At 39.6% G+C, this 27964-nt stretch overlaps 2 protein-coding genes across 3 annotated transcripts; both read right to left on the reverse strand.

Annotated features, from left to right (window-relative positions):
* Window positions 1–207: 207 nt before the first annotated feature.
* Window positions 208–4602, reverse strand: LOC117960797 (pyrokinin-1 receptor-like). Of its 2 annotated transcripts, XM_034898985.1 has the most exons (7): window positions 4472–4602; window positions 3255–3417; window positions 2974–3070; window positions 2212–2417; window positions 1502–1723; window positions 1244–1421; window positions 217–605 (listed from the first exon to the last, which is right to left on the reverse strand). In XM_034898985.1, the coding sequence occupies exons 2-7, from the start codon at window positions 3396–3398 to the stop codon at window positions 217–219; spliced, it is 1236 nt and encodes a 411-aa protein (XP_034754876.1). In that variant the 5' UTR covers window positions 3399–3417; window positions 4472–4602. The 2 variants fall into 2 exon arrangements, with proteins under 2 accessions (XP_034754877.1, XP_034754876.1); XM_034898986.1 differs by lacking the exon at window positions 4472–4602 and having other exon boundaries at window positions 208–605; window positions 3255–3398.
* A 600-nt stretch (window positions 4603–5202) lies between these two features.
* abcc2 (ATP-binding cassette, sub-family C (CFTR/MRP), member 2) lies at window positions 5203–25222 on the reverse strand. Its single transcript, XM_034898447.1, has 32 exons — window positions 24689–25222; window positions 22581–22757; window positions 21661–21807; window positions 21434–21574; window positions 21152–21274; window positions 20999–21054; window positions 20661–20913; window positions 20398–20582; window positions 19545–19722; window positions 18407–18661; window positions 17241–17306; window positions 16779–16916; window positions 16552–16698; window positions 16385–16469; window positions 16193–16259; window positions 15942–16068; window positions 14790–14966; window positions 13640–13807; window positions 13257–13440; window positions 12989–13124; window positions 12631–12733; window positions 12302–12521; window positions 11932–12086; window positions 11354–11509; window positions 10980–11179; window positions 10728–10854; window positions 9872–9973; window positions 9597–9740; window positions 8790–8948; window positions 8537–8703; window positions 8008–8202; window positions 5203–5507 (listed from the first exon to the last, which is right to left on the reverse strand). Exons 1-32 carry the CDS (start codon window positions 24731–24733, stop codon window positions 5378–5380), a joined length of 4713 nt encoding a protein of 1570 aa, XP_034754338.1. The 5' UTR covers window positions 24734–25222; the 3' UTR covers window positions 5203–5377.
* Window positions 25223–27964: the final 2742 nt, after the last annotated feature.

Raw genomic sequence — 27964 nt, forward strand, 5'->3', positions numbered from 1 at the left:
GGCAGGTTGTAGAACACTGCAGACCGGCTTGTTGTAGCAAGTTTTAACTTGTCTCGTCGCAAATCTTTGGTCTGACCTGGGCTTTACCGTACAGCACTAAAAGGAAAAGAAAGAAAGCAGAGTTGTAGGAATTTTTGGGGGGATTTCCAAGGTGATACATTTGTCTTTAATAGCTTAAAATAGATAATAATTAATAGTGCCATTTCCATTTCCATTTCACTGATCTGATTTGTTAGGGACTGCATTTATCTTTTTGGCCATATTCTCTCTATAGCATTTACCATCAATCCTCTCTCTGACTGTTGTGCTTGTTTCTTCACTAGAACTTCTCTGCTGAAGCCAAGACATCCTCACATACTTCAAGCAGCAGTGAGGCTTGAGCCTACTTAGAGTTCTCCAGCATGCCCTGCGAAATGTGTGGGAGGAAACGCAGAACAGCAGCGGGTCCAGAGCGCCGTTGATGTACCACAGTGGAAGCGACAAGTATGATTTCAGGATTGTGTAGACAGAAATGACAGTGTCGGACCACACAACCACATAAACCTGCATCAGTGACGAGGCAATGTCCGGAAAGTTGCAAACAAAAAAGGCAAACACGACTGCACCTGCAAGACAAAACATAGACGATGTCATTGGTTCAATTGGATAGCTTAAAGGACCTCAAAATGATAATTCAATACATTTTCATTTACTAGCATACTCTGTCTAAATGCAGCATATTAACAAAGTAAACAGATCCTGACACTATATCATAAGGTGACTTTAGGCGGCCATCAAAACCACCTCAAAGGGAATCCAGCCTTCGCTGCTGTCTGATTGGCCAGGAAAAGTTGTCAAAAACTAAAAATTAAATTTTTAAATTTTGATTGTAGGATAAGTCTTATCTTATCTGGTCAGAAGGCAGTTGAGACAGATGGACAATGAATGATAACAAAAAAATTAGTTTTTGTCTGCATCTACAGTATGTGTTGACCTAATTTAAGTAAAATAAAATCCGCTGAGCTCAGTGCAATTCATTCGATGTCTTGTTAGCAACAAAGAGCATAAGTAGTCTGCAAGGGTCCAGCATCACCTGTGCCAGACATGAAAATGATATTCTGTGTCCCACTTTCTGGAGTGACCAGACAATTTGACCTTTCTAAGGTCTTTATCAGACTGAGATAAACTAAAGCGCTTGGGAGATTTACTATTCCGCGACCTCAAGACATAAACAGTTTAAAAAAATAGTAAATCCGTAGCTAACCCATTAGTTTTAGAGCTCTCTTTTCATTTAAAAGTAGCTTTCCATTCTGATGACACTGGACTTCTCGTCTTCCTTGTGGATCTGGCCGGGTGATACCCATGTTTCTCCTTTGACGTCCGTTCCGCCTCAGGTAGAGCAGGATGAGCAAATAGAGAATAGAGATAGAGACAAGTGGGACCTGTAGTTGGAAAGGCATGTTAAGTGCCTGTTTTTGATGGATAAACGCAAATACAAGCTCTTGAAGAATGCTTATCTTACCACAAAGAAGATCCCCGCTCTCAGTAATAAAGCTGCTTTGTATATGTATGCAGGATCAGGCTCTGTCATCTCACACATGGTGGAGACTTGGAAGGCGTCTTCTCGTGTAATGGCCGTGTAGTCCAGGATGCAGGCCCGAGCCTGATCATAGACCAGAGCAAAGGGTACTGCCGAGACCAGAGAAATGATCCATACTAAAACAAGGCATGGTAGCCGAGACTTCTGTTGGAGAGGAAGGAGAGAGGCTAAGAAATGCCACTTATTAAACCATGTTCACAAAATGTTAATAAGGGCTGCTCGTTTGTGTTCTATTTTATTTTCTTCCCAACCAGTTGTGTGTCCACCTTCTGCATGTGGCCAGTTTCTATACAATACAATAGCAAATTATAGCACAGGTAAAAGTAACCCATTATGTTATTTTTTTATCTTGCCTGCCAAATCATGTTGATTCCAAAAAATAGATTTTTATCTTCCAAAATACATGGATGGATACACGCTTTATTTTCCAATGGTATATATTCTGCAGTTTACACATGATCATTTGAGTATGAACAAGAAGCATATTTTATATGCTTTTGTGTAAATTTTGGGAAGGAAAACCCAACATTAACATCATGCCAAATGGTGACAAGTTCAGACAAATGTATCAAACAGTATTAAAAGACAACATTAAGCTTTTTGAACTGAATGTTATGGTATATTTCTTGTACCTTCAGGCTGGAGACAGACCACATGGTGTGGCAAATGGCTGCATAGCGCTCAGTGGTGAAGGTCATGATAACCCAGCTTGTGGTGGCACAGTACACTTGGCGGACCATAAAGTAGACTTTGCATACTGTTTGGCCCAGGCGCCAGGGGTAGCTCTCCCAGTAGTACCGATACAAAGTTACCGGGATGGTCAACAGCTGCAGAATGTCTAAAATTTCAAGAAAAAGGAAAATCATTTACAAATGGATGGTTCCTTCAAGTAGGCAATACACTGTAACCTTCGTGTTAAAAAGGAACTGCCGAAGTCCAGGACTGACAATATTTAATTGAAATAATTAATTGAAATGAAGAATAAAGTCTTTTCAGTGTACACCAAACTTTAACATTGCAATTATATAATGAAATGGAACGTGAAACATCATCAGCACTTGTCATGATTGAAGCCAGTTGATACAAATTCACTGAATGTGTTATTTAACATGCATTGTATGATGTCAATAGACAACACACAAGCCTAAAAAACATCTTATAAGGTACAATTTAAAAGGAAAGTGGCATTAAATGGCATTTAAATTTGATATGCACATAATCACATTTTAATCACAACAATAATAACAATTAAAGCTGTTTTTATTAAATTATAATTTTGGTACAGATTTATGTATACATACAAATTGAGGTACACTTTTATTGAAGGATTTCAATGTCAGTACTGGTCTTCCATAAGGTGCATGGTAGTATTATGGCGGGAGTGTAGCCTGTACCTGATATGACCAGGCTGAGAAGGTAGAAACGAATGGCGCTGACTCTCATGTGAGAATCCATGAGGAGAGTCAGTATGCTCACACCATTGAGTGAGACCTGTAGAGCATTAGAGGGCAGCATTAAGAGGTCTAATGAGTTTCTGTCGAAATATCATTTTTTCTCTATGACTTGTGGCTTAGTGCTGCTGCTGAATTTTACCGTCACATACTACTTGGTGTTGCAATTCAGAAGGTAAAATTGGCTAGTATGTGAAGTGTGTCTACAAAAGGACTTTTCATACTCCCAACAAGAAGATGATGCTGTAGAAGATGGTCATAGGGACAGCAATTGCCAGCGGCTCCCTTTTGGTGACACTAATGTCGAGCTGGGGCTTCTCACTCGGGCCAACATTACAGTCAAATGAAATCTGCTCTGAGAAGTTCATGGTGGCAGATGGCTGAGAACTAGAAGGATGTTATAGAGAAAAAGTCTATAAATCCAATGACAAAGTTGGGTCATGTGTAATGATGATAATGGGTTGAATTCTCAAGTTCCGCTTCAATATTTATTTTTGAAGAAATAGACAAAAATGTTGCCTGCTTTCAAATGAGTAACCACTTTTTCCACAGTGTTGCATAAATTTAGTGTGCACAATCCAGCCAGAAGAAGGTAAGAGGAGGAGGGGCATCCGCTGTATATGTGCTTACTCATACATACAGATTTTCATAAGCCAGTGGCCTTTCAAAAGCTTTGAGAGAAGAAAAGCACAGTTGGGAGGGATAAATCTGCAGCTGTTATTTAAGGGGTAGTGTAACAATTCCATGTTTATCCTTTTTTTGTGTACAGATTTTTTTAAATGAGCACAATTTCCTTTTGCTAATTTGGCAAGTGTCTTATATCAAACCAAAGGTTAATGTTGTACAGTATATTGCTTCACACTACAAATATAATGATGTTCAAAGGGACTGTAAAAATAATACATATAATTATACATTGCATTCTATGAATTTTCAGCGTCATTTGTCAAAAAAAAGGTTTATTTACCTTAAACTTTCGATAAGCATATATAAATTGACAAAAAATACGTTTCAGATGAAGGTCATCGACACTAAGTAAAGCCGTCAGTGTCAAAGTCAAATTTGACAAAGCTTAAACATTTGATCAGTGTGCACACAAAGAATTAATACAAATCAGCCATTTTGAATAAACACATTTACCAGTTGCATTTTGAGACCTATGACACCTTTTGTAAACAGTTAAAACTACAGGTAAAGTAGATGTTAGGGAAAATAAACTGATTAGGGGGCACGTCATGCAAAGGCACATGTAATTATATTCACCTGTCAAACATTTCATTAAAATTAAATAGGAATCGGACTGTTTCAACTAAAATCTGGCAAGCACAGCCTGTTACACTGCCAATGTAGCCAGTTTAAAAAAAGGATTTGTATAGCTGTTATTGTAAAATTACAAATGACCTGTTTGAGGTTGTATTGAAGAAATTATGTTTAGACTTACCTTATTAATGCAAAAATGCAGGATGAAGCCCAGTAGCTCTTTTCACAAGCAAAACACCATAGCTGTGGTTGTCTCCCTCCTTTCCTCTGTGACCCACTGTCTGTAACTCACAATCCCCGCCCCCGCTTTTGCAGGTTTCCTCTCTCTCTTCACACTCAGATGCCCCCTAAAGAAGTAAATGCAGCTGCTTCAAGATGCAATAATGAACAATGAAACAAGTATACATAATGAGCCTGTGTAAACAGATTTATGTCCATACAATGTGAGAAATACAAATAGACACTCGAATTGCAGACATTTGGAATGCCTTATTTGACCATTTTAAAAAACTAAACTAATTGGACCTATTCCCACTCTGGCAGGGAGTTAGATGAGACTAGAAATATCACTCTCATACCAGTGTGCTAAGTATAAACATCCAGACAGCAGCTTACCTTAGATAAAAGACTAAAAAAGGGGGGAAACAGGCTGAGTTTTTTGAAAAGTAACAACATCCACCTGCTAGCCACTTTGAAGCTCATTAATTATCACATTACATGTCACTTTATTTTCAACAAAAACATTTCATTTTATTATAGACAATAGTGAGTGGTTCCAATCTTCTCATCTAACTGCAAATACGTGTATGTTCTAAAATTTAGAAATATTCCTTTTAAGATCCAGTTAACTCAGTGTGCAATGTGAATGCAGAGGTTTAAAGAATTATATTTATTAAAAACATTTAGGCAGTATTTGGAAAAGAATGTGTATCTTTATTTACATACAGAACATGGTTTCTTTAATTGTTTCCAATAAATAATGTTCCATACATATTACAATATTTCTTTATATCAAAGCACAATCCAGCTTCTTAAATCAAACAACAAAAGCAATTTATGGAATTAAATCAAAAGTACAAGGGCAAAATCAGAGAGCTGTGATTTCTGGTACTGTTATTCCAGCATCCTTTGCCATGGCATAGAAATGGCCTTGTTTTTCAAGCAGGTTGGTTGGAGAATCAAATTCCACTATTTTACCAGCACTGAGCACCATTACCCTGTGGGAGAGAAACACAGGTAGAAACGTTAACCCGCTGAGTAGTGTAAATATCATTACTCGCCGGCAGAGGAGGCTTCGACAGAACTGGATTTCCTGCTAAAATGAGGAAAAAAATAATTGTGTACATATTTGTGCCATCCATTAAAGGTGCTCTAAGTGCTGTCACACATGTTTTAGGCTAGAACATTTGTTATCACTTGCAGCAAACATCTCCTCACTTTCCGCGAGCTGCCTGTCCCCAGAACCTACACTATAAAAAAAAACGCGGTCGCAGTGGACATTCCACGGTCTACACAACGCAACAAAAATAATATGTGCCCACCTGCACCACAAAGCATTCACAAACAGTGTTCCAGCGTTCCAGCCAATAACCGACAAGAAGGATTTTGGGATGGGGGTTGGAGGGGTTAGTGCACAGAAGCACAGAAGGGACGGAACGGGACGGGATGAGGAAAAAGGAAGGGGTAAGCTAGTCTTGTTTTGTTTGAATATACTTTTAACGTCAACAAGAAGTAACGTCATCCAACATCGCTTGGAGCACCTTTAAGGGTAGAATGGAGGGTGAGGGTATGAGGGTATGGGAGAGTATGCTTGTTATTTCAGGTAAGGATTTAAGTCAGATTTAGGTGTGAATGTTTTTCCACGTATGTCAGCCCTGCAAAGGATTGCCAAGAATTCCCCCTGCCTTTTTTTGCAAGTGCATGCAGGGATACGCTCCAATCCCGTTGTAAACCCTGAAAAAGGAATTAGCAGGTACAATGGTGGATGGATGGATGATGGATGGATAGGATGGATGGATGGATTGTTATTGTCAATTGACATAACAAATGGACCTACAGGGTTCCCCTCACAAGTTCAGTTCCAATCTGTTGCACTACCTGTTTACTATAATGTGTTGCAGCAGTGTACATTTTTTAGATATTGTCATTGCTTTATTTATGATTTTTAGATTTTAAATTTAATTCTCAATAATGAGAACATGTAGTGGAAGGTTCTTGCTTGCAAAAAATGGGAAAATATTTATGAATCTGCAGGTGGCATTGAGAAAATTACAAAGCTCTAAATGCAGTGATGTCCTATCTGCGTGTGTGGCAGCCTGTGTGATATGTATGCAGCTTTCCGGTGTATTTTATATATATATATTTTATATATATATATATATATATATATATATATATATAATATATATATTTTATATATATATATTTTATATACATACTTCTCAAATATGAAATCCAAATGTAGAAAATCTATTGAATACAATGAATAAATGCATGCATCCTACTCCTACACCACCTCTCACCCCTACCCCTAGTCTTTGGTGCTGCTGGCACATCCATATAAAGCCAAGGGACGCTTTGAAGTATTGCAGAACTTTCAAGTTTGAGTATCTGTTTATAGATGTGCATAAAAGGGGCTGACTTGGATCTCACAGCTGTGGCTATGAGTCTTTTAACACAACAAAGGATACTATAGGGCTATTATTGTAGGAAATCTATTTTCAAATGTGTGTGGGGAGTATTTCAAAATGTCTGTGCGGATTTGATTTGTAACTGTGTAATATAATCTCTAAATGTGTACTGAGATGTGTTAATGTGCGCAGGAATGTGCTAATGTGTCAAAGAAACCAATTTGTAAATTTGTAAAAAGAAAACCTCAAAATCTGTAATTAGATTTGCAAGTGTACAAAGATTTGTAAATGTGTAGACAAATGTGTAAAAGTGTGGACACAACTGTGTACATAGATTGATATTGGTTGAAAAGTCAAAGTATTTGGCTACAAAAGCTGGAAATACAGAGAGGTCGTCAGTTACAATTCAACAAGCCTCTCATTGGCTAACATTTTACACATGACTTTTGCTACCCTTTTTTTCTTAACAGTAATCTGCAAATGTGTGTGGAGATGTGTCTGTAAACTCAACAAAAGGCTCCCCACATAAAGTCACTTAAAAATAACATAGCCTGTATGACGAACAATGTATAATGTAATTGTAAAGTAACAATAAACCTGGCTGGTCTACAATGCAGCAGTCAGCCCTGCAGCGTGCCGTTTAATATCACTTCAACTGGTGGTATGTAGTCAGTGTTGCCACTTAGAACCGGTGGGAGCACAGCAGTACAGACAACTCTCCACACACATTTGCAGATCTCTGTCACAGCAGAAATGCAGCAAAAGTTACTTGTAAAAAGGCAGCCATTTGAGAGACCTGCTGAGTTGTAACAAATGACTTGTCTGTATTTCCAGTTCTTGGAGCAGAATACTTCTTAACCAGTAATTTATATGTATGCATTTACAGATTTGCCTACACATTTACAAATTTCAAGATTGGCAACAAATACATTTGAATTTGGAGAAATTACCCATTGTAAAAATCTTGCGTAACTAATGTGTCTTGTGGACTCCACCCCGTGTTTAAAACAAGAGTGGACGAAAAAAAAAAAGTACCATTATTGGAGAAAAATGAGTGCAGAGACAATGTTAAGGGACAATAATTCACCTGGAGCTGTCCATGATGCTGTGCAGGCGGTGAGCGATGGTAAGGACAGTGCAGTGTGAAAACTCGTTGCGGATGGTTTTCTGGATCAGGTCGTCTGTCTCCAGGTCCACAGCTGCTGTGGCCTCATCCAGGATCAAGATGCGAGACTTCCTCAGCAACGCTCGGGCCAGACACAGCAGCTGCCTCTGCCCAACACTGAGAAGAGAAAAAAAACAATATTGTAGCACAAAAAAAGAACATACACTGGAAATGAACACTGATTTTTCATTTGAATTAATTTATACGTTTCCTGTGATTACAAAAGCAATTTATATGAAGTACAGTAGAAAACAACTAAATGAATAGAGTGTATTAGATATGATTTTTGCAAGATATTTATTTATAAATCATTTATTTGTGTGTTGATCGTATGTGTGTATTTTTATAACCCAACTGAAAGTAAACTGGTTCGCACTCAAAGCAAAACATTGTTTGCTGTATCTTCAATAATTTGTAATTTGGAAGAGTAACAATTATTTTCATGGCCCACCTGAGGTTCTCTCCCCCCTCTGCAACTTCATGTTGTAGTCCTTCCTGCAGCCCCCCTACATACTCTTTCAGATAGGAGAGGTCCAACACTCTCCATATCTCCTCATCGCTGAATTTGTCAAATGGATCTAGGTTCATCCTCAAAGTCCCGGAGAACAACACAGGATCCTGCGTCCACAGGGGAGGGTTGGACAGGTCAGTGCACCATTTAAAACAGACTGCTGTGTGTGGATTAGAGTAGTTGTTGTGTATACCTGTGGTATGATTGTGAGACTGTTTCTGAGGTCATGCAGGCCTATTGTAGAAACATCTACATCATCAATGAGGATTCGGCCTTCAGCAGCTTCAATAATCCTGAACAGGCAGTTGGTCAGGCTTGATTTCCCAGCTCCTGTGCGGCCCACTATACCAACCTGAATGCAAGGAGAGACAGCACATGGGGTAAAACGCAATGGCTCATGCATCTTTTGATATAGGTTTTATAAACTACAGTCACTGAATATCTTTTTTTTGGAAGTGTGCTTTTATAATTTCGTTGCCGCCTGTACTTAGTTTTTCAAAACTTTTAAACCAGCTGTCAAAACCCTGAAATGTTTTTAGGCATCTCAGCCATGGTTCCATAACTCAGAGGCTATGTATTATATGTTTCTGTGTTGTTATCTGGGCAGGCCTTTTGCTGCAATCTGTGTGCATGCTGCAGAGACAGTAACACCCTGAGATTCAAGATATACTGTTAAAACAGAACCACGGGAAAATAAAAGGTCAAAACTAAGCAACAGAGACCAGACTAGAACAAACACATCAGGGATATTACCCTGCAAAGATGAAAGGAAGAAAATGAGAGGGGACTAAAAAGAAATTCAGATGTTGGTCTCATCATCCTAAAGAGGTTTTGAAATATAACCTTCCTGTTTGAGTTTGTAGTCAGTGCAAAAACTGACTTTAAAGTCTTAAATTTGGTACTTCAAAAATGGATCAAGGGGTCAATCTAATCCGCAGTCCAATTAAGATTTGCACTTTGTTAAATCCTACGAGCTAGCTATAAAAACATGCAAACACACCTTCTCAGTGCTTTTGATGTCACAAGTGATTCCATCCAGCACCAGGTCTAATCCAGGTCTGTAACGGACCTTAAAGTTGTCAAACTGTAGCCTTCCTGCCTCAGGCCACTTCTCTGGAGGCCGAATGTTAGTTATCCACTCAGCCTGTACAAACAAAGACACACAGCGTAGATGAGAAATGGTGTCATCTGTCTATTCCTGACCTAAGCAAACAACGGAACAACAAATGATAAAGACACCACTCGGTTTGTGTGAATGAAGAGACAATCTCGTACCTCATTCTCTAGTTTGGTGTATTCACTCACTCTCTCCACTGCAACAATATTGGTCTCCAGCTCAGATGTCATTCTCACCAGCCAGTTGAGGGTCTGGGTCACCTGCAAAGCCCCAAAAGGAGAGGGAAATGTCTTGCGTTGTTAGCATTAGTAGGATTTGCAAACATTATTCTTCAAATTCTTGTTCTTCTAACCACAAAAGTTGCCTTCACAAGTATGAAATATCACCAAATCTTGCTACAATTCATCAAAAATTGCTATACTGCATGGCTCACACAAACAATCTGGATATCTGAATTAACCAAAAAATGAGCAATTTTTGTTTTACTGTAAAAAGTACTGTAAACAACTTCTGCAAATGCTCACTGAATTAACCTCCAATGTTTATAAAAAATAAAATCGTGTGATTGTAATTGTAGTTATTGTTAAATAATTATTACTATATTTCCAAAACTGCATTTTTGACACTAGTTTGAAATCTACCCTTTAATGCACATATGGTATACCTGTGGTATCTATATGGTTTCTTACTTTGCAGGTAGCTCAACTAGATCATGACTTGTTATTGATGTGTTGATTCAGAATAAAGATACTTATATGTTACCATATTATTGAACATTGTGATGTGTGGAATAGAGACTTAAAATTATTTAATGTCCTATAGTCCTAAGTAAAATGATACCTATCCTTCTATAATTCTTATCTGTCTTCAGCCCGGCCCCAACTCACAGCTGCGCAGCAGCAATAATTATTCCCTATCCTCACTACCACTATATTCCTTATTTAATCGTTATTGGCATTGGCATGTACATCATCATTTTCTGCAGTGTGTGTGATGAAAGTGGGGGTCACTGACATTAAGGGAGTAGGATATTGACAAGCCAACCAGACCGCTTTCCAAAGAATCCCTGGAAATGACTGCAAACAGAGCTGAGAAAAACACCACCAGGTTTCCAAGGAACTCCAGACGGATGGCCAGCCATCTGCAGAGTTAACAGACGCACACATACAAATTTGTATCGGTACCATCCTCCACCAACACATTGAAAATCCCATTAGAAAGTTGCTTGTACTGTCTTTATTGATGATGCCGAGTTCAAAATCTGACCTGTTTGACACTATCCATGGGTAGACGCTCTTGAGGTTTTTATCAATAATTATTTCATTGTGTTTAAGAAACCTTTCTTGATGGCCGTAGGCTCTTATCACTGACAGTCCCAACACTGTCTCACCGAAGTGTGAGTATATAGGAGAGCGAGACACTGAGTCCAGCCGACGCAGCTGCCTTGAAGTCGCTACATAGAAGCGCTGGGTGTAAAGAGATGGCAAGAGAAAACAGCAGAAAGTTTAATTGGATTTTCTTTACGATAGAAACAAGCACTTTTCTCTTTTGTATCCACTGGTTGCAGTACTTTGTTAGTTTTCAACAATCTATTTTCTGTGGGCTTTGTTTTTTTCTTTGTGCTACCTTGGTCAACTTACCTGTACAAAGTAGTAGACCAGGGCCAGAGGAAGGATGAGGATGGTGAAATAAGGAGTGGCCAGACAGATGACAAACAACGTCCCTAACACGCCCAGAAGACACAGGACCCAGGAGCGGAAGGACTGTGGAATGGCTTCGTCCACTGTGAAAATGTCCTTTAGAACCAGCGATGGCAAAGTTAGTCTTTATTAAAAGTAAGTTATTGTAATGCTTTCAAGTGACCCAAAACTCATAAAAAACAAACCAATCTCAAAGGGTTCCTCTAATTTTCTTTACTTTTGTTCTTGTTTGTCAGGAGCTGTGGAATCTCAATGGCAATAAATGGTGCATGCTGAGGTGACATTTTGTTCATGTAGCAAAATTGCTTTAACTCCCCAGTCCAGCTGATTGTTTTAATATATCTTGGCAACCAACTAAGATGACGTCATGCAGATTCATTGAAGTTAACATCTTAAATAACAATGTTGACAATATATAGGTAGCAAAATCCTCAGCCAGAACAAAAGAAAGCCAAAAGAAAAGAAGAAATAGGGGAAAAACGCTGATAAAATATGTCAAGGTAGATGATAATTCCTACCTTTGCAAAGCGGTTGACCACCCTTCCAATGGGGGTGGTGTCAAAGAATACCATGGGAACTCTCAGTATGTTGTTAATCAGTTTTGAATGCAGGATACGCGATGCGTTGACCGAAGCATTGGCAAAGAGCAGTGTAGCGATGAACACAAAGAGGCCTGTCAGAAAAGAAATGTTTGTAATATATAAGTACATCGTTACACAGTGATATATTTATTTGTTTGTTAAAAATAGCTCAAATAGAGCACCATATATTTCAGGCAGAATTCTAAAGTGATGTACACATTATCATATACAATACTTAATTCATGCTACTGCAGCTGATTTGCAAAATAAAAGAAACAACTGTAATGATGTTTAACTTTTCAGTTACCCTGAGCTACTCCCAGAGCTCCAAACACCCCCACCCTGGTGTCCCTCTTCCAGTCAGGGTATGTCATGTTGTAGAATTTCGTTGCATCATTGGTCCAGTCACTCAGCCACAGGTTCTGACCGATAAAAGCAATGTTCTGGACGAGGTATAACAGGGAGACTATGACAGTATATCCCCAGCCCATGGCACGCAGGTACTGGATGTACAGCGAGAACTTGACCTGGATATGAGAGAAAAAAAGCTCATAAAAATTATTATATGTACTGTATATATACTTATCATTATTGCTGATGGGAAAGGTATTTAAACAGACCAAGAACTTAGATTACCTGTCCTGTTTCCATAGTTTCATTCTCTATTAGCCTCTGACCTTTCTGTAATTCACTGACATCTTTTGATTTTCTTTTAGAGTCACTTCTTCTTAGTCTGACACTAAAACAAAAGGACCGAAAAGACCACATGAAAAAACAGGATGAAAAGATAGTTTATGAAAGATTCAAATATTGTTCTTGTATTTTATGCATGAAAACAATAACTACTATATGAGGCCATTTGATGTTATAACAGTGGCGACTCATATGCCCTATGAGAAGCCCAATGCCCCCAAATTAATCATCTCCATCACAAATATACACACAAACAAGCGGATTCTCTACTTTGTCGGCGACCACTTCACTGTGTTCTAACCTGCCACTGCGCTGGCTACGGCGAATACTGTTTTCTCTCTTTAGTGTATTAGAAACTGAATCCTCCAACGGAGAGTCAGGTTGAGGGTCCTCTCTTTCAGGTATGAGCTCCACGTCTTCAGTGTCCTGGCAACGATCTGAATAGCAAAAATGTTATCTTACAAATATGTATCTCTATATGCATTAGCTCACAATTACATTGTAACTCATGTGCAGACACCACAAAAGTGCAGCTTACCAAAAGGCAAACAGAGAAAGGATGTCATTACCTGACTCTGAGTGGGTGCGATTGCTTTGCCCATTGGCATATGTGTCTAGAAATTCAGAAAAAGCTCCTTTGCTGGCACGAAGGCTCTTGTAGGATCCAACCTCAGAAACCACTCCATCAACCAAGACCACTATTTCATCTACGTATGGCAGGAAGCTCACTCCATGTGTCACCAGAATACGAGTCTGTACAGACAAAGACACACTTGGTCTCAGCTGTCAAATTATAATTCAATTCGAACAGTAAACATTTAAATTAAATATAAGGTCTATGAAAAGACTGTAAATCCACTATTACATTTTAATGATACCTATTTTTGGTTAACGAAAATATTCATTGTTCTTTTGATACTGATTCATGCACTAATGTAGGCTCAGCACAAACCTTGTCTCTGAGTAGTCCATTTGGTCCGATCACTTTTTCAAAGAGATGTTTTCCTACATGAGAGTCCACAGCAGACAAGGGGTCATCTAATAGATAAATATCCGACTGACTATAAACTGCCCGGGCCAAGCTTACACGTTGCTTCTGACCCCCTGAGATGTTAATGCCCTGAGGAAAGAGGTCAGAGGAGGAGAGGAGAGGAGAAGAGAGGAGAGGAGAGGAGAGGCATATATCATCATACGGTACTTTGGACAGTACGTCTCTTTTATGGCGATGTTTCCCCCTATAATTGTACAGGCCTGGTGGGTCAAAAAAAAAGGCCAAATATCCATTGTGTCCCCTATATTCATTCTGCGTCGAGGCTGTCCGTGGTTAATCCACGTCTGTGAAACCAGTAAAGTCAAGTCTGTTATCTGAACTGCTAAAGTCAGTTAAACAGGTGACGCCAGGATAAAGCAGTCAATTTACGGGAAAACCCTGGATGTAATGTTGTCTTGCAGCTGATAAGCCCAAGTTAATGCATCTTCAGTACTGGAGTCCCACACACTTTCCATTATGCATGCAAATATTGTACATAACGTTTTGGTCACATGGACCTTCCTCCTGCGAATGGGGGGAAGGTATATGTGACCGACACGTTGTGAAATAAATTATTATTGTTATTTGCATACGTAATGGACAGTGTGTGGGACTTCTTAAACATGTGTGACTGTTAATCTTTACCATCTCCGGCGCACCTGCCCCCAAAAAGTAGTGTGCAAAAGTTATTTTTTGAACCACAGACTCTATAGGTACTCTCTTTGAAAATAAGGGGCATTACTCGCCACTGGTGTTATGTGCTTTGTGATCAACTGAGATAACTGTTCAATTATGATTGTGTTTGTGTTCTAATTGAACATAGAGAATGTATATGTAGAACACTGGGTGAGCCATACACAGCAACAAAACTTCCATATATATATATGTGAAAGTTTATGGATGGCTTAATTTCAACTACGATCCATTAACCAATGTGTCCCTGAGCAAGGTACTTAACCCCCAGCTGTTCCAGAGGTGTGCAGCCTCTGACATTGTAAGTTGCTTTGGATAAAAAGCGACAGCTAAATGACATATAATGTAATATTTAAATTCTCAAATCCTTGAATCTTACTTTCTCTCCAATCTCAGTGAGATCACCCCCAGCCAGCTGCTCCAGGTCAGGGACCAGGGCGCAAGCCTGTATCACCTCCTGGAACCTGCTTTCTTCATAGCAAGAGCCAAACAGGATGTTATCCCTCAGAGTGGCATTTTGGATCCAGGCTTGCTGTGGCACAAAGGCAAGGGAACCCTGGACAGGAAGAAAAGGCATGTCAGGCAAAGAAGCCCTTCTTACTAAACTGTTGTCCAGCACCCTGGAGTGGTTTTCATTTAAACCAAACACTACACTGGTTACATGGTGGAACATGTAACAACATGTAACAAGAGTGGTGGGACAAGGCAAGTGTACCAAGTGCATTCCCCGTACTGGGCTGACCCTTTCCAGGCAGGGCCTTTTCTGAGTGGGGTTTGTGTATTCTCTTATAATTATTGTTAAGAGGGCAAATAAAATTGACGCACTTTATAGAAAAGGTTAGAGAGCCTTAGTTCCCTGAATTGTTCAACTATTTGTAGAACTCACATTGCTACAGCAGTATTAGTAAAAAAGGTTGAAGTTGAATCAACCTGTTCTTGGAGCCAAACAGCACATTTGTACTTAGGATGTCCATACTGTATACAGCACTTAATTGCTGTGCTTATTTTAATAAACATTTCTAACACCGGAGTTAAATTGTTTGATTGCATGTCTTTGATGAATAAAACCATGTATTTCTGCTGCGGCTGCACAATGGAAAAACCTTCCTTCAAGCTTTAAAAAGATGGCGTCTCATTAACTTGCAGCCTGAATTATTTTATGAGACCTATAGAACATGTTAGCTGTACCATTCTGCTATTGTATGGAAATTGTCTCAACTGGTTTTGTTGTGTTGTCTATTGGAGGGCCACAGTGGAAAAATTGAGTTTTAGGCTTAATTGTATTTTAATCTTGTAAATGAAAATACTGTAGCTACTGCGCAGAGTGTAATTATCTAACAAATTCAATCAAGATCCTGGCTGATTTCATACGTATTGTTAGCTTAACAGACACACAGAAATGAGCATCCTAAAGATTTAGTGATCACTTTATGTGTTCTGATGTGATTATTTCCGCACTGAAAAAAACAACGGATGATGACAAACACACTATTACTGTTAGACAGATATAAAAACAGAGATAAGGTGTCACCTGAATGTTGATAAAGCCTTTGGTGTTGTACATCTCTCCCAGGAGGGCTGACATGAGAGAGGACTTTCCTGAGCCCACAGCTCCCACTACTGCTACCAACCGACCTGGATTAATATCCAGGGACACACTGGCAAACACGCACAGACACATGTTCAACATTGTTAAATACTATTGGGACAAATACAATGTTATGCAACCATATAGTGTAACATACAAATGTGTAATTTTGTGTTTGACACAACAAAACATACTTTTTCAGCATAGGCTCAGCTTCTCTTTCCCAAGCAAAGGAACCATCACATACGCTAATAGCAGTGTCTAGCATGTGAACACAGATGCACAAATTAAATGAAAACAGATGGACAGAATAGATAGACTGTATATGTAACAAAACCTTAACTGCTTTGAGGAGGAACAGGTGCAAAGGCTGATGGTAAACGTACTGAAACTGGGGTCATGGCGCACAATGTCACTTTTAAGGTCTTCACCTCCCAGAAACTTCTCCAGACGCTTCTTGGACACCGCTGTCTGTAGTGCCAAAGAAAAACTTAGTGGGCTTTGAGGTTTGGTGTGTACCAGTATGTACTGTGTGTTGTTGTTTTCCCCTTACTTGCACAATGGCAGCGATGAGCATGGGCAGCATGGCCAAGGGAAATCGGAGGATGTTAAAAAGAGAGATGGAAGTGAAAGCTTTCTCAGCGGTCAAAATGTTGTCTGGGCTCACCGCCACAAACACTGCAAATGAGGCCAGAGAAACCTGCAAAACAAAAACCATGTGAGAAAAAAAGATTTGCAGGACCATCCTTGACCTGCCACTTTTTGTCTAATGGGACTCACCAGAGCCGGAGCACAGGTAAAGATGAAGGTGGAGACAGACGACAAGTAAGCAAACTTCCTCATGACCTGAAGTTCTTTTCCCCTAATGCCTTCCACCTGTGCCTGGAAGGATGGCTCCCATGCAAACAGCTTCAGAATCTGGTGGGAGATGAAAGACAAAGAGGTGGGACGAGGGAGAAGTGGGCATTGCGGAGGACAAAGAAAAGGAAGGGTGGTGGAACAGAGGCTTAGCATTCATACCTTATGAAGTCAATGTCAACACACAACAGGTGGTGGATGCAGTATAATAGAAGGTACTGCTGACTAATATTTCAGCTTTTTCCTGAGGCATTAAAATCCTTTCTTGTAAGGAAGGCCTCACTTGGAGTCCCCCACCTCCACCAACCCGCCTGAACTTTAATTGTTTCACGAAACAGAAAGAAGAGGGGAGGTTGCTACATTGATAATGGGTCTCAAACTTACTTTGATCCCATTGAGTATTTCATTCATAATTTTCAGTCTCTTGTCCTTGAACTTCATGTTCTCTATCTGAAAAGAAAAAGAAATGAAAATCAGCAAGAAAATGTAGCTGTGGTAATGTCTGTGGTAAAAGTCTCAGGAGAAACACTTGGCCCATTCAATGACTGCTGTAAATCATCCTATCCAAGTTGGTTTAGCACTGTGTGCTTTCTAAAAAGGCAAAAGTTACGTGGGCCATAGCTTTTGTGAAAGACAAACTAAGTGATTATGTGGTTGTTTGGCTGATAGTAGATATTAGAGTTGCACCCCACAAAATTGGTTGTTCTCTTGTTTTTTTCATTTAGATCTTTCAAATCATTGATTTAATATTGATTTCGCTTGTGTGCAGGCAGGGCTCAAAGATTGCTATAGATTACGCTATTGAAAGCTGTGGTAGGCACTTTGTTTTTGGTGTCGTTGGACAAAATGTTTATAATAATCCTACAGCATATTGAAATGAAAGTGGTCTGAGAGAAAAAAGCTGCTGCATCTCCTCATGGCTCTGCTTCTAGGGATTAATAAAATCCAGACGTGATAAGTGACTTTGGCCAATTGCAGGTCATATCAGAGAGAGTGAGCATTCCTATTGGCTGCACTGCACATGCAAACAGAGAGGGGAGAGGGAGAGCTGCAGGTAGAGGACTCACTCTACTTAAAATGTTATTTCTTCTTCTACCTGGTTGAAGAGTTGTACATTGTAATACTGTGCTTTGTGAAAATTGTTATTCCTATACCATTAGATATAAATAAAATAAAAGGCCAAACTTGGTTTCGGTTCTCAACTCTCTTGTTTTTGTTTCACTCTCAAAAACACTCTGCTGCAACACAAACTTCCACAACAGTTAATAACCATTTTTAGTGTGTTTTGTGTTTGAACTTTTTTGCACCAGGGAATTACTCTACTACTCTATTACATCAAGATCTCACGCCGTTAACCGTTTATTTTTTTGCCCCATATTTTTAATGTCATTGTTGCTACTGTTTAACATTACTTAGATTTTTAAGACCAAAAAAAAGGTATTTCAGGCAATATTTCAAATTTTAAACAAAAAATGAAGGTCTATTAATGTTGACACAGTGCACTATACCAAAGGGCTAAAATGATGCTGCATGTGTGCATTTTGGCTGACCTGGAATTTTCGGGCCTTGGTGGCTAGCAGTCCATTGATCGGCACCATCAGCACCATGACTGCCAGTCCTGCCAACACAGAAGGTCCTAACTCGATCCACAGGAAACCAATGGACATCAAGATCTGAAGAGGGCAGGACCACAGCAGGTGGATGAAGTTGGTCACATCGTTGAATCGCTGGGCGTCTGCTGACATCAGGTTCACAGTTTCGCCAACCGTAGACTCTTTACGAGTGTCATTAGAAACCTTCAATGCCTTGGAGAGAGGGAGATGGAAAGGACATAAGCGGAGGATCATTTGGTGCGAGTTGCAATTATTTTTAAAAGGTGCAAAGACAAGAAAATTCTTTTTAACTTCATTATGTTATTTATGAACACAGCAGCAGGGGGCTCTTAGGGGCCCTCCAATCACAAAACAATTGAAAACAAGGTACAATAATATTAACTATCCATTTACGAAATATTTGATAGCTCAGGAATTTGATACGGTAGTATACAAGGTACGAAGTTCACATTGTCTGACCACCACCAGACCAAGCCAAGCTCAATAGATTTGAGATTGACCGTTAGTCTGGGGAGTCCTCTCTGTATTTTCTCTGCACAAGAGGCGGGACCAACAGGCAACCAATCAGACCAACGATCCGGGTGACGTAGAAGCAACAGCGGCATCAACAGGTTGCTGCGCTTTTGGTGGCTATGTTGAATTTAAACAAGAAGCTGCTTGGTTGCTTCTCTATCGTCATCGTGTTAAACCTGCCTATAGCGTGCCAGGTAGATAAGACAGTTTGTGATTGGTTCTCGCAAAATTGAAATGAAGCAGGAGAATTAAATGTGCAGATTTCCAGATCGAGCTATACCGCGAAATCAAATCTCCGGCAGAGTGGGCGGGGTTCACCCAGTCTAGAGTTCACGCAGACATTGTTCACTTTTTCATTTACCGGTAGGTGGTCATTACATGTGTTGATGAAAGTGATTGTGAAATTGATTGAAAGTGAATGTTTCTTAGATGGACGTTGAAAACTACATGTGGTAATTTTTTATGATGTGATGATATGATGTGGCATGGCAATTCATTTCCTTTTTGAACTGAATCAAGGAGTCTGAAGGAAATGTCATCGTACTGTCACTTGTGTTGTTACCTTTTTGTACACAGCGGCTATGATGGCTGTGCGAACCTTCATCCCCAGCACAAAGCAACGCTGGAAATACTGCTGCAGGAATAGAGACTGCAGAATGGCCACCAACAGCAGCAGCACTGCATACACATACCCTTCCCAGAGAAACCTGGACTTGTCCTGAGTGAAAGAGATCATCAATCTACAACCAGTAAAAATAAAAAGGTAGTTAACGGGGCAGCTCAAAACATGCTACGGTGATATTTCAAGCATCTAATGGCAGTTTTTAATTATGTAATGTTATAATTTCCTTAATTTTAAGTCCTTTCCTTTATCCCTTACCATTTCCCCTCCACTGTCATACCCTAGTGTTATCCGTAGAGCAATGCCTAATCTGTGGAGGACAGACTTTGAACAGTTTAATTCAAGCTTGTGTTCCATAATGCTCAAGTCCTATAAGTTTCCTGTAGGCTTCTTTGTATGAAAATTCAACCATCTGTATAGAATAGAGTTTATTGACGGCAAGTAAACATTTACTCACAAAGTGTTTGCTGACACAGACGAGATGGTTGGGGGAGGGGTGGGGGTTAGTGATGGTCAGTTAATCATGACAGTTAAGAAAACATGGGGGGGGAGGGGCGAACTCGCTCTGTTTTGTTTGAAATTGACTTGGAACGTCAACAAAAGTGACCATGCAGGAACTCATGGTGTACCTTTCACACCAGACAGTCACACTGACTGTGTTATTGAGGGATGAATGAAACAATTTCAAATCTCAAGCATTAAATAGCTGCTCAGCTGCCTACAAGAAAACTGCAGGAAATCAGGGAACATGTCTATGTGCCTGAGAGACAGTTTCATTAAAAACCTGACTCACTTTAGGAGTTGGGGACTGACAAAAGCCAGAAGGTCCTGCAAAAGTTTGAAGAAGGCAGATTCAATCAGAATCCATTTAAAGGTCTTGTAAATGGTGGAAATCAGCCATGAATCGGGATGTTCATCATTCTCCTTCTTTTCTACATTCTTCTTCTTCTTTTTGTCTTCTTTCTTTCCCTTTTCCTCCTAGAGAAAGATATAATTTGAACGTTGACAGAGAATCAATGACACACGCGTGTTAAGTGTTTCTCTCTGCACACTTACCAGCAGCACATCCTGACTCACACCTTTCACCAGACTGTTGGAGAGGCCATTTTGAAAGGCTTCTTCCTGGGCTTTGTCTCTCTTCTCATCCCGTTTTTTCTTCAACTTTTTTTGGAACCGGACCCGAGCCGCACCCAATTCCAACTGCATGAAATACTGAAATCCCTGGTTGATGTAAGCAGTGCTATCTGCCTCACTCAGCTCCCACATGTCCTCCTGAACAAGGGGCTGCTTGTACCCCTTCATCACCATACTGAAGAAACAAGATATAGTTAGACGTTTAGGCGTACCTATGTGGGGGGTTCCTTGGATTCTTACCGCAGCAACTTTTAATTTACCTGTTAAACCAGTTGAAGGTGATTCTGCTCAGAAACGCTGCACCCATCTCTGGATTCTTTGGATAAAAAAACATTAAAGTCACACAGATGGATTACATTGTCAGCAAGAAACAACAACAACAAATAGATGGCTCCATCTGGGTGCATTGGTACCTCTTTTACAAGCTCCTCAGCTTCTGGAGGGACGTCAGCCACAGCGGAGAGAATAAGTGCAATCAATTCCAAACCAAAGGAAATATAGAAAAGGCAGAAACGAGGGACATCGCTGATTTCTCCCTGTTGGTCAGAAATGTGTGTATCAAAGATGTTTAAGGGTGAGGGGGGTTCAACAGTGAATGGTGCATTACTGATAATTACAGAGAGCTGCAATCAAATCATGTGATTGCCTTCTGCCTGATTAATGACTGATGCCTGTTTTAAGTTTTAAGTTCCTACCAGTTTGAGTGCTTTTCGTAGGAGGCTCTGGAAAGGAAAAACATCGCACAAAACAAGGAGCAACCAGAAGACGAAGAGAGTGGCCGAGTCTACTGATCCTTTCCTCCGCCTCAGTCCTTCCTGGCACAACAGCAGAAGGATCTGAAAAAGAAGACATGAAAAACATGTTATCTTTCCAATTTTAAGTACCAATGCAAATAAATCAATACAAAAGCTGTTGTATTTACCCATGAGACTGCATACAGGACAGGGTTTGCGTAGTATACACCAGGGTTCTTTTCCGTTGAAGGTGGGTCGCTGCTTTGACCATAATCCTCAGCTAATGTGACTGCCAGGGCTGCTAAGGCCATCAGGAACAACAGAGACACCACAAGCTGGGGGTGGGGGGGTGGGGTTTTGACAGACAAAATTGGATCACAAAAACCATATGAGCGGCAAATTATTATACCAAGCAAGTATTGCCATATCCAAAATAACAAAAGTGCCTAGAGGAGAACTTTAAAGGTCCCATATTATGCTCATTCTCAAGTTCATACTTGCATTTTTACAAAAAAGTTCACATGCTTTAATGTTCAAAAAAACATAATTTTTTCATACTGTCTATGTACTGTAAATAAACGTGTATCTCTGTCTGAAATTGGGAGTTTTAGCGCCTATCTTTTTAATCCTCTTTCCCAAGAGGCCCAGTTTGCTCTGCTTGGCCAGAGCTTCTGGTCAACTGCATTTGCTCTCTTGAGGTCTCCGCACCATCATTGCAACAGGGGAATGACTGTAACAGCACTGTAGCAGCACGTTCTACCTATATATAACCTACATGTAGTAGAGTTGTGACATCACATCCGTACAGAAGTTCTGACGGTTTATTTAAAAGCGTTTCTGAATATGGGCTGTGTGCATTTCTGTGTGGATTGAGCATTATGATACTTTTAAAGTATTTATACTTCATCTTGACCTGCTTTATGATAAAAAAAAGACATGGAAATATCAATTTTTACAATATGGGAACTTTAAATAAAAGAAATCTAAATTAGCCTACTAAGAATGGACTTTGACCCCTTGGACCAAGATTTCTTAATCTTGGGGTGCTACCTCCTCTCTTTTAGTATCACATTGTGACTGGAACACCATGTCTCTCTTTGTACATTACCTGTTTGCAGAGGTAGAGCTTGGACAGGTGTTTTGTGTTCACTTGTGAACTCTTGCAGAGAACCAGCAGGTGTTGCGGGGCACAGAGCCACAGGAACCCCAGGGGGATCCAGACCAGCACCGTCTGCCATACACATTCTGGGAGGTCCGGGTCTTCTCTATTCAGATACGAAGCATTCTGAGGTACACACAAGCACACACACGCACACACCCCTCGTCACTGAATGCCAGAGCCCTTCTAATCTCTGAGAAAGCCAAACACACTCCCATCCGTGTACCCCTGAAGCTCACTATTCACTACAATGAAGTGACACCCAACACCTCCCTGATTAGTAGTGTAATCAAGCAGTGATTCATATTTAATTAAACCCTAAGTCCACCCTAATAGCTATAGCAGCATGGGCATTCTGCACTTCTGGACAAAAGTCTATGGAAAGATGGCTACTAATGTACTGACATAATTATGAATATGAATAACAGACCATTTGACAATGCATAAACTGTGGTGTAGAAAAGCTTTTTAAATGCTTTCAAATGATTTACAGTATTAGCATTCAAAGCACTTTTGCCATCTGCCGTTCATGCAACCTGTTATAACAAGAATCCTGCTTTTCTGAATGGCATGTGTTTATTGTGGTAAAGGTATTTTACCCTGTGCAATAATCATGTTGGTGCTTTATAAGATTAATGGATTATTATTATTTCTCCGTGATTAAATAAATAAATAATAAATAATTTGTTTATTAGTCCCCAATGGGGAAATTACTGCACTACACTCTGTGTACACACTTTTTGTTAGTACTCACACACAGGCCTGAAATACACACACATGCTCAGGACCTATACATGCTCTATACATGGAGAGATGTCAGAGTGAGTGGGCTGCCAGGTGAACCAGCGCCCTGAGCGGTCGGGGGGGTACGGTGCCTTGCTCAAGAGCACCTGGCAGTGCCCAGGAGGTGAACTGGCATCTCTCCAGCCACCAATCCACGCTCCCAACTTTTTGGGTCCATACGGGGATTTGAACCAGTGACCCTCCGGTTCCCAACCCAACTCCCTATGGACTGAGCTACTGCCACCCCCTTAAAATTGAAATACAATATGTCAGGCTAGAACAAATATATCTATTAATTGATTAAATGTTTAGTCTATAAAATGTCAAAACACTTCCCAGAGCCCAAGGTAATGTCTGCAAACATCTTTTGCGTCACAAAAACGGCAAAACCCAAACATATTTAGTCTAACATGATGCAAGAAGTTTGGCAAATCCTCCTATTGGAGAAGGTGAAACCAGAGGGTATTACTTTCCCCAACTTTTGTGTGAAAAACTAAAGATTTCAAGTGCTTTTTGTTATTTTATTTTTTTTACAACTAGCAGAGTTATAGCTCAAAACAAACGTGCTGCATTTGACAGACATGCTGAGTCATGTCCTACCTAATTGACCAGTCACATGTTTACTGAGCTCACTGTGTACAGGGTTGAAAACCCATCAAATGGTTTTAGATAAAAGTAACTATTATCTCATCACACTAAGTGAACTTTACAGGTTTCTTTTTCCACATACTAAAGAGATTGACACAATAACATGAGCATTGTATAACATAGTCATACTTATCAGTCCTGCAATATTATAGTGATCCAGCATTGTAAAAAAAATAAACCGAAACTTTAAAGTTATACTAAAGTATAGAGGTGTTATTGTGTCCATCTTCTGTAATAAAAAATTATAAAACAGAAAAAACTTTAAACTTTAAAAGAATAGGTCAACATCTCTGACAGGGAAAAAAGAAAGTTTAAATTTATCACAGATATATTATATTTTATTAAAGTAGGTGTTATTGTGTCCATCCTTTGTAATAAAAAATATAAAACAGAAAAAAACTTTCAACTTTAAAAGAATATGTCAACATATCTGACAGGGAAAAAAGAAAGTTTGTACTCATCAAAGAGATTTGGTATAATATGAAAGTAGGTGTTACTGTGTCCATTCTCTGTCTCTGTTATATTTAAGTGGATTTACTGTATATTTTCATATAAAAATCCTTTTTCCCCCAACCCCCACTCTAGTGCCTCCCTACAGCTACATTAACCCTAGCTGTTGAACTCACCCAGAAGACAGACCCACAGTACTCCTCCAAAGCTGCAGCACACATGGTCCACAATGAGGGCTTTAGTCGCCTTCAGATCACTAGACAGGATTTCTCTTGCCTTCTGCTCCACTGCTGCCGAGCTTTACTTTGACGTTTCTTCTCTCCCCTGGTCCACCCACTCTCCAGAGACAATTGCAGGATGTGACTGAGGGACTTTGAGCCATTAAGGCTTTTAAGCATAAATCAAACCATGCAGCCTTCTTGTGCCTAAACAAGGCATAAGTATTAGCATTAGTAGTAAGATTTATGGAAATAAGACAGGTTAATGCTTAACTGAGTGTCTTGAGTTCTTTTTTTTTAGGCAGATCTTAAGGCCGTCCTCTGTGAGTTGTTTGATGTCTAGCACACAATATATATGCAGTCCTCCTGGTGGGTGAATGAAAAAAAAGTCAATAGCTGTAGTAAAAGTCATTCAGAGAACCCTACCTTCCACCAGCCCACAGACCTTTATCACTCTTTGTCTAAAGTGCAACCCTGCAGGCAGATGATCGCATAGAAGAAAAAAGGGAGCGACAGAGAGGCTTGCATAAGTATTCCTGCCGTCCCTTGGAAGAGCAACACAGGACGGCCCACCAAAAAAGGGAATGTGTTTAGAAAGGGGAGGGAGTGGGCTAGACTCTTTTCCTGTTGTTTTTACTTCTACTTTGCATGCCTTCACTTTCTCTTGCCAGACACCGTTTTTCAAGTTACATTAGAGTATTTTAGGCAATAATACATTTAGCTGCAGTACAGTACATGACTGAAAAGAAAATTGTTGTGCTACTATGTAAAAGCGCTGGGTTTTGCCATGCTGATGTTGGGCTATTTTACTTCAAAAGACCACCCTCATAGGTAAATTGCTACCAGGCCCCAGTTCCACACAAACCACAGAAACAAAAAGGATTGCATGTGTGAGTCTGTCTGCGTGGAAAGAGGACTATGAACACACATCACAGAAATGAGACCAAAAAAAGCTGTTTTGTTGAAGTTATGATCACAATCAAAAAATACTTTATTAAACCCCGAAGGGAAATTCTGTGTTGCAGTTGCACAAATAGTATAAATATCAAGTAGAACTATAAATACAGAAATATAAGCAGTGCGGATATGTACGGTATTTACATAGTTAAAGGGTCCATGTATTTGGTTCATCTAGCCTTGTAAATCGAGAAGATCTAAAAAACAACAACATCTGCCTCTTTTCAGCTTTATGCTTTCAACTTCTAACAAACAACTATAACAAAAACAAGACAGATAATCTGGTTAAAAAAAAAAGGCAAACATTGTAAATAAAGGTATTTAAATGACAAAAGAGTAAAAGGAATAAGTCAGCATGACAGCCGGACTTGTGTGTGATGATACTGAGAAAGATTGCTCTGACTGTGTGATGGTTAATAATTATGTTTGATAACATGGTCGTAATCTTGCTGACTCACTGTGTGTACAACCCCGAGGACAGCTACGTGACACGTGATGACAACTAATCAGTGAGCATTCACTTTAATTTGAATTTACAACTATGCTATGCATGACTTTCTATAATAATTAGCCCTTATCTGTCAGCTAAGTCTGAATACTTGATGCACGTTAGTAAAGTTTGGTTACTTTTATTACCAGGGACTTAAGCTAAAGCTGGGAGGAGATACAGTTTGTTGAGGGGGAAGGCAAACACAGCTTTGACAGGGGGGTAGGGTAAAGGTAGTTAGGGTGGAAACATTTTGCATTTTACAAGCTGGCAAAAATAAACATTTGTTAAAGAGGATTAGTTGATTAAACAAGTAGTTGATCAACAAAAGATTGACAGGCAACAATTGTGAACAACTAGTTAATTGATGACATTTTTTTAACTGGTTTCAGTTTTACAAATGTATTATTTGCCCATTTTCTAATGCTAGAAAGTAAATATCTTAAGAACTGTTGGCCTGACCAAACAAGCAATTTGGACACGCCACCTTAGGCTCTGTGAATTTTTTCATCTGTGCTTGTGTTTGCACTTTCTAGTGTCTAATAGTGGTTAAATATCTTAAGGGTTCATTATAAGTTCCTGCATAACAAAATAAACTAACAAACAAAACAGAGCAAGCTTGTCCCTCTCCCCATGTTTCAGTAACTGCCATGACTAACCGACTAATGGCGTTTTTCCATTAATGGTACCTGCTTGACCCGCCTCGCCTACCCATCCTCCTTTTCCATTGCAGACTAGTACCAGTTGTTGTGTTTTGGTCCACAGGCTGTGCCACTAGTGTTTGACATTTGCGACTCGTGTTGTCTCCAGATACAGGTCGGACTCGAACGCAGGCAGTTGCAAAGGACTTGGCCTACATGGGGCGCACGCTCTTACTGGGTGAGCTTGAGGCCGCGCCGTTAGTATTTAAACTAATGTGAATAGGCGCATATTTAATGCGTTTTTTAGAGGATTAGACTAATTCATGAAACCATTTGAACAAGAGAAATCCCATCAGAGACAGAAGACTCAATACAATAATATGCTAACCAAGGCTTTTTAAACTAGGTTTACTGAAGTAACTGGACAACTTTGCTTAATTAAAACCTGAACAAAGTTCCAGTCCAAGTTAGAGTTTTTCTTATAAAACCAGTACACTTGCTTCCTGAAACATCCACAACCCCAGGATGACACCAGAATGGGGCCAAAGGCTATTCAGAGTGCCTTATGGTATGCTGTATATTTACATGTTAACAGGGCTACAGTGATTATAGCACATAGTTTTAATGCCCTAAGAACCGTAGGAGCCCGGGTCTCTAATAGGACCATACGTGGCAAAAAACAAAACAAAACAAGATAATAACCACAGCTTTCTGTCACATGGAAGTTCTGTATAAAAAAGGTTTCTATTGCCCAAATGGTTTTACAACACACAAAGGCCATTCCGAAAAAAATGTCTAGTGTATATGGCATCGCTACATTTCATTCATGTGTGTCAAACTATTGACTGAACACAAATGACACAAGCAAATCATGACTATTTACTTTACATATTTATTGACTTATTTCACATACAGTGGGGCTTGAAAGTTTGTATTAATGTGCGTAAAGAAGCCAAGAAAAGATGGAAAAATCTCCAAAAGGCATCAAATGACAGAAAAAGTCACAAAAAGTTAGAATTTATTTCCATCATTTACACTTTAAAAATAACAGAAAACAAAAAAATGGCATCTGCAAAAGTTTGGGCACCCTGCAGTGTTAATACCTTGTACTGCCCCCTTTTGGCAAGTATCACAGCTTGTGAACGCTTC

This window comes from Etheostoma cragini, chromosome 17 (assembly GCF_013103735.1).
Source record: "Etheostoma cragini isolate CJK2018 chromosome 17, CSU_Ecrag_1.0, whole genome shotgun sequence".
NCBI classification, from domain to species: domain Eukaryota; kingdom Metazoa; phylum Chordata; class Actinopteri; order Perciformes; family Percidae; genus Etheostoma; species Etheostoma cragini.

Bases quoted from the DNA above. Each gene is read 5' to 3' on its own strand.
- LOC117960797 (XM_034898986.1), bottom strand. From the start codon at position 3,398: ATGAACTTCTCAGAGCAGATTTCATTTGACTGTAATGTTGGCCCGAGT. The intron at 2,418-2,973 runs GTACAGGCTACA...TTGAAATTTTAG, and splicing joins TCTCAGCCTGGTCATATCAG to ACATTCTGCAGCTGTTGACC. The intron at 1,422-1,501 runs GTAAGATAAGCA...TTCCAACTACAG, and splicing joins GAGCGGGGATCTTCTTTGTG to GTCCCACTTGTCTCTATCTC.
- abcc2 (XM_034898447.1), bottom strand. From the start codon at position 24,733: ATGTGTGCTGCAGCTTTGGAGGAGTACTGTGGGTCTGTCTTCTGG. The intron at 11,180-11,353 runs GTAAGTTGACCA...CTTTACACCCAG, and splicing joins TGGTCTACTACTTTGTACAG to CGCTTCTATGTAGCGACTTC. The intron at 8,203-8,536 runs GTGGGCCATGAA...TTCTCTTCTCAG, and splicing joins GAGGGGGGAGAGAACCTCAG to TGTTGGGCAGAGGCAGCTGC.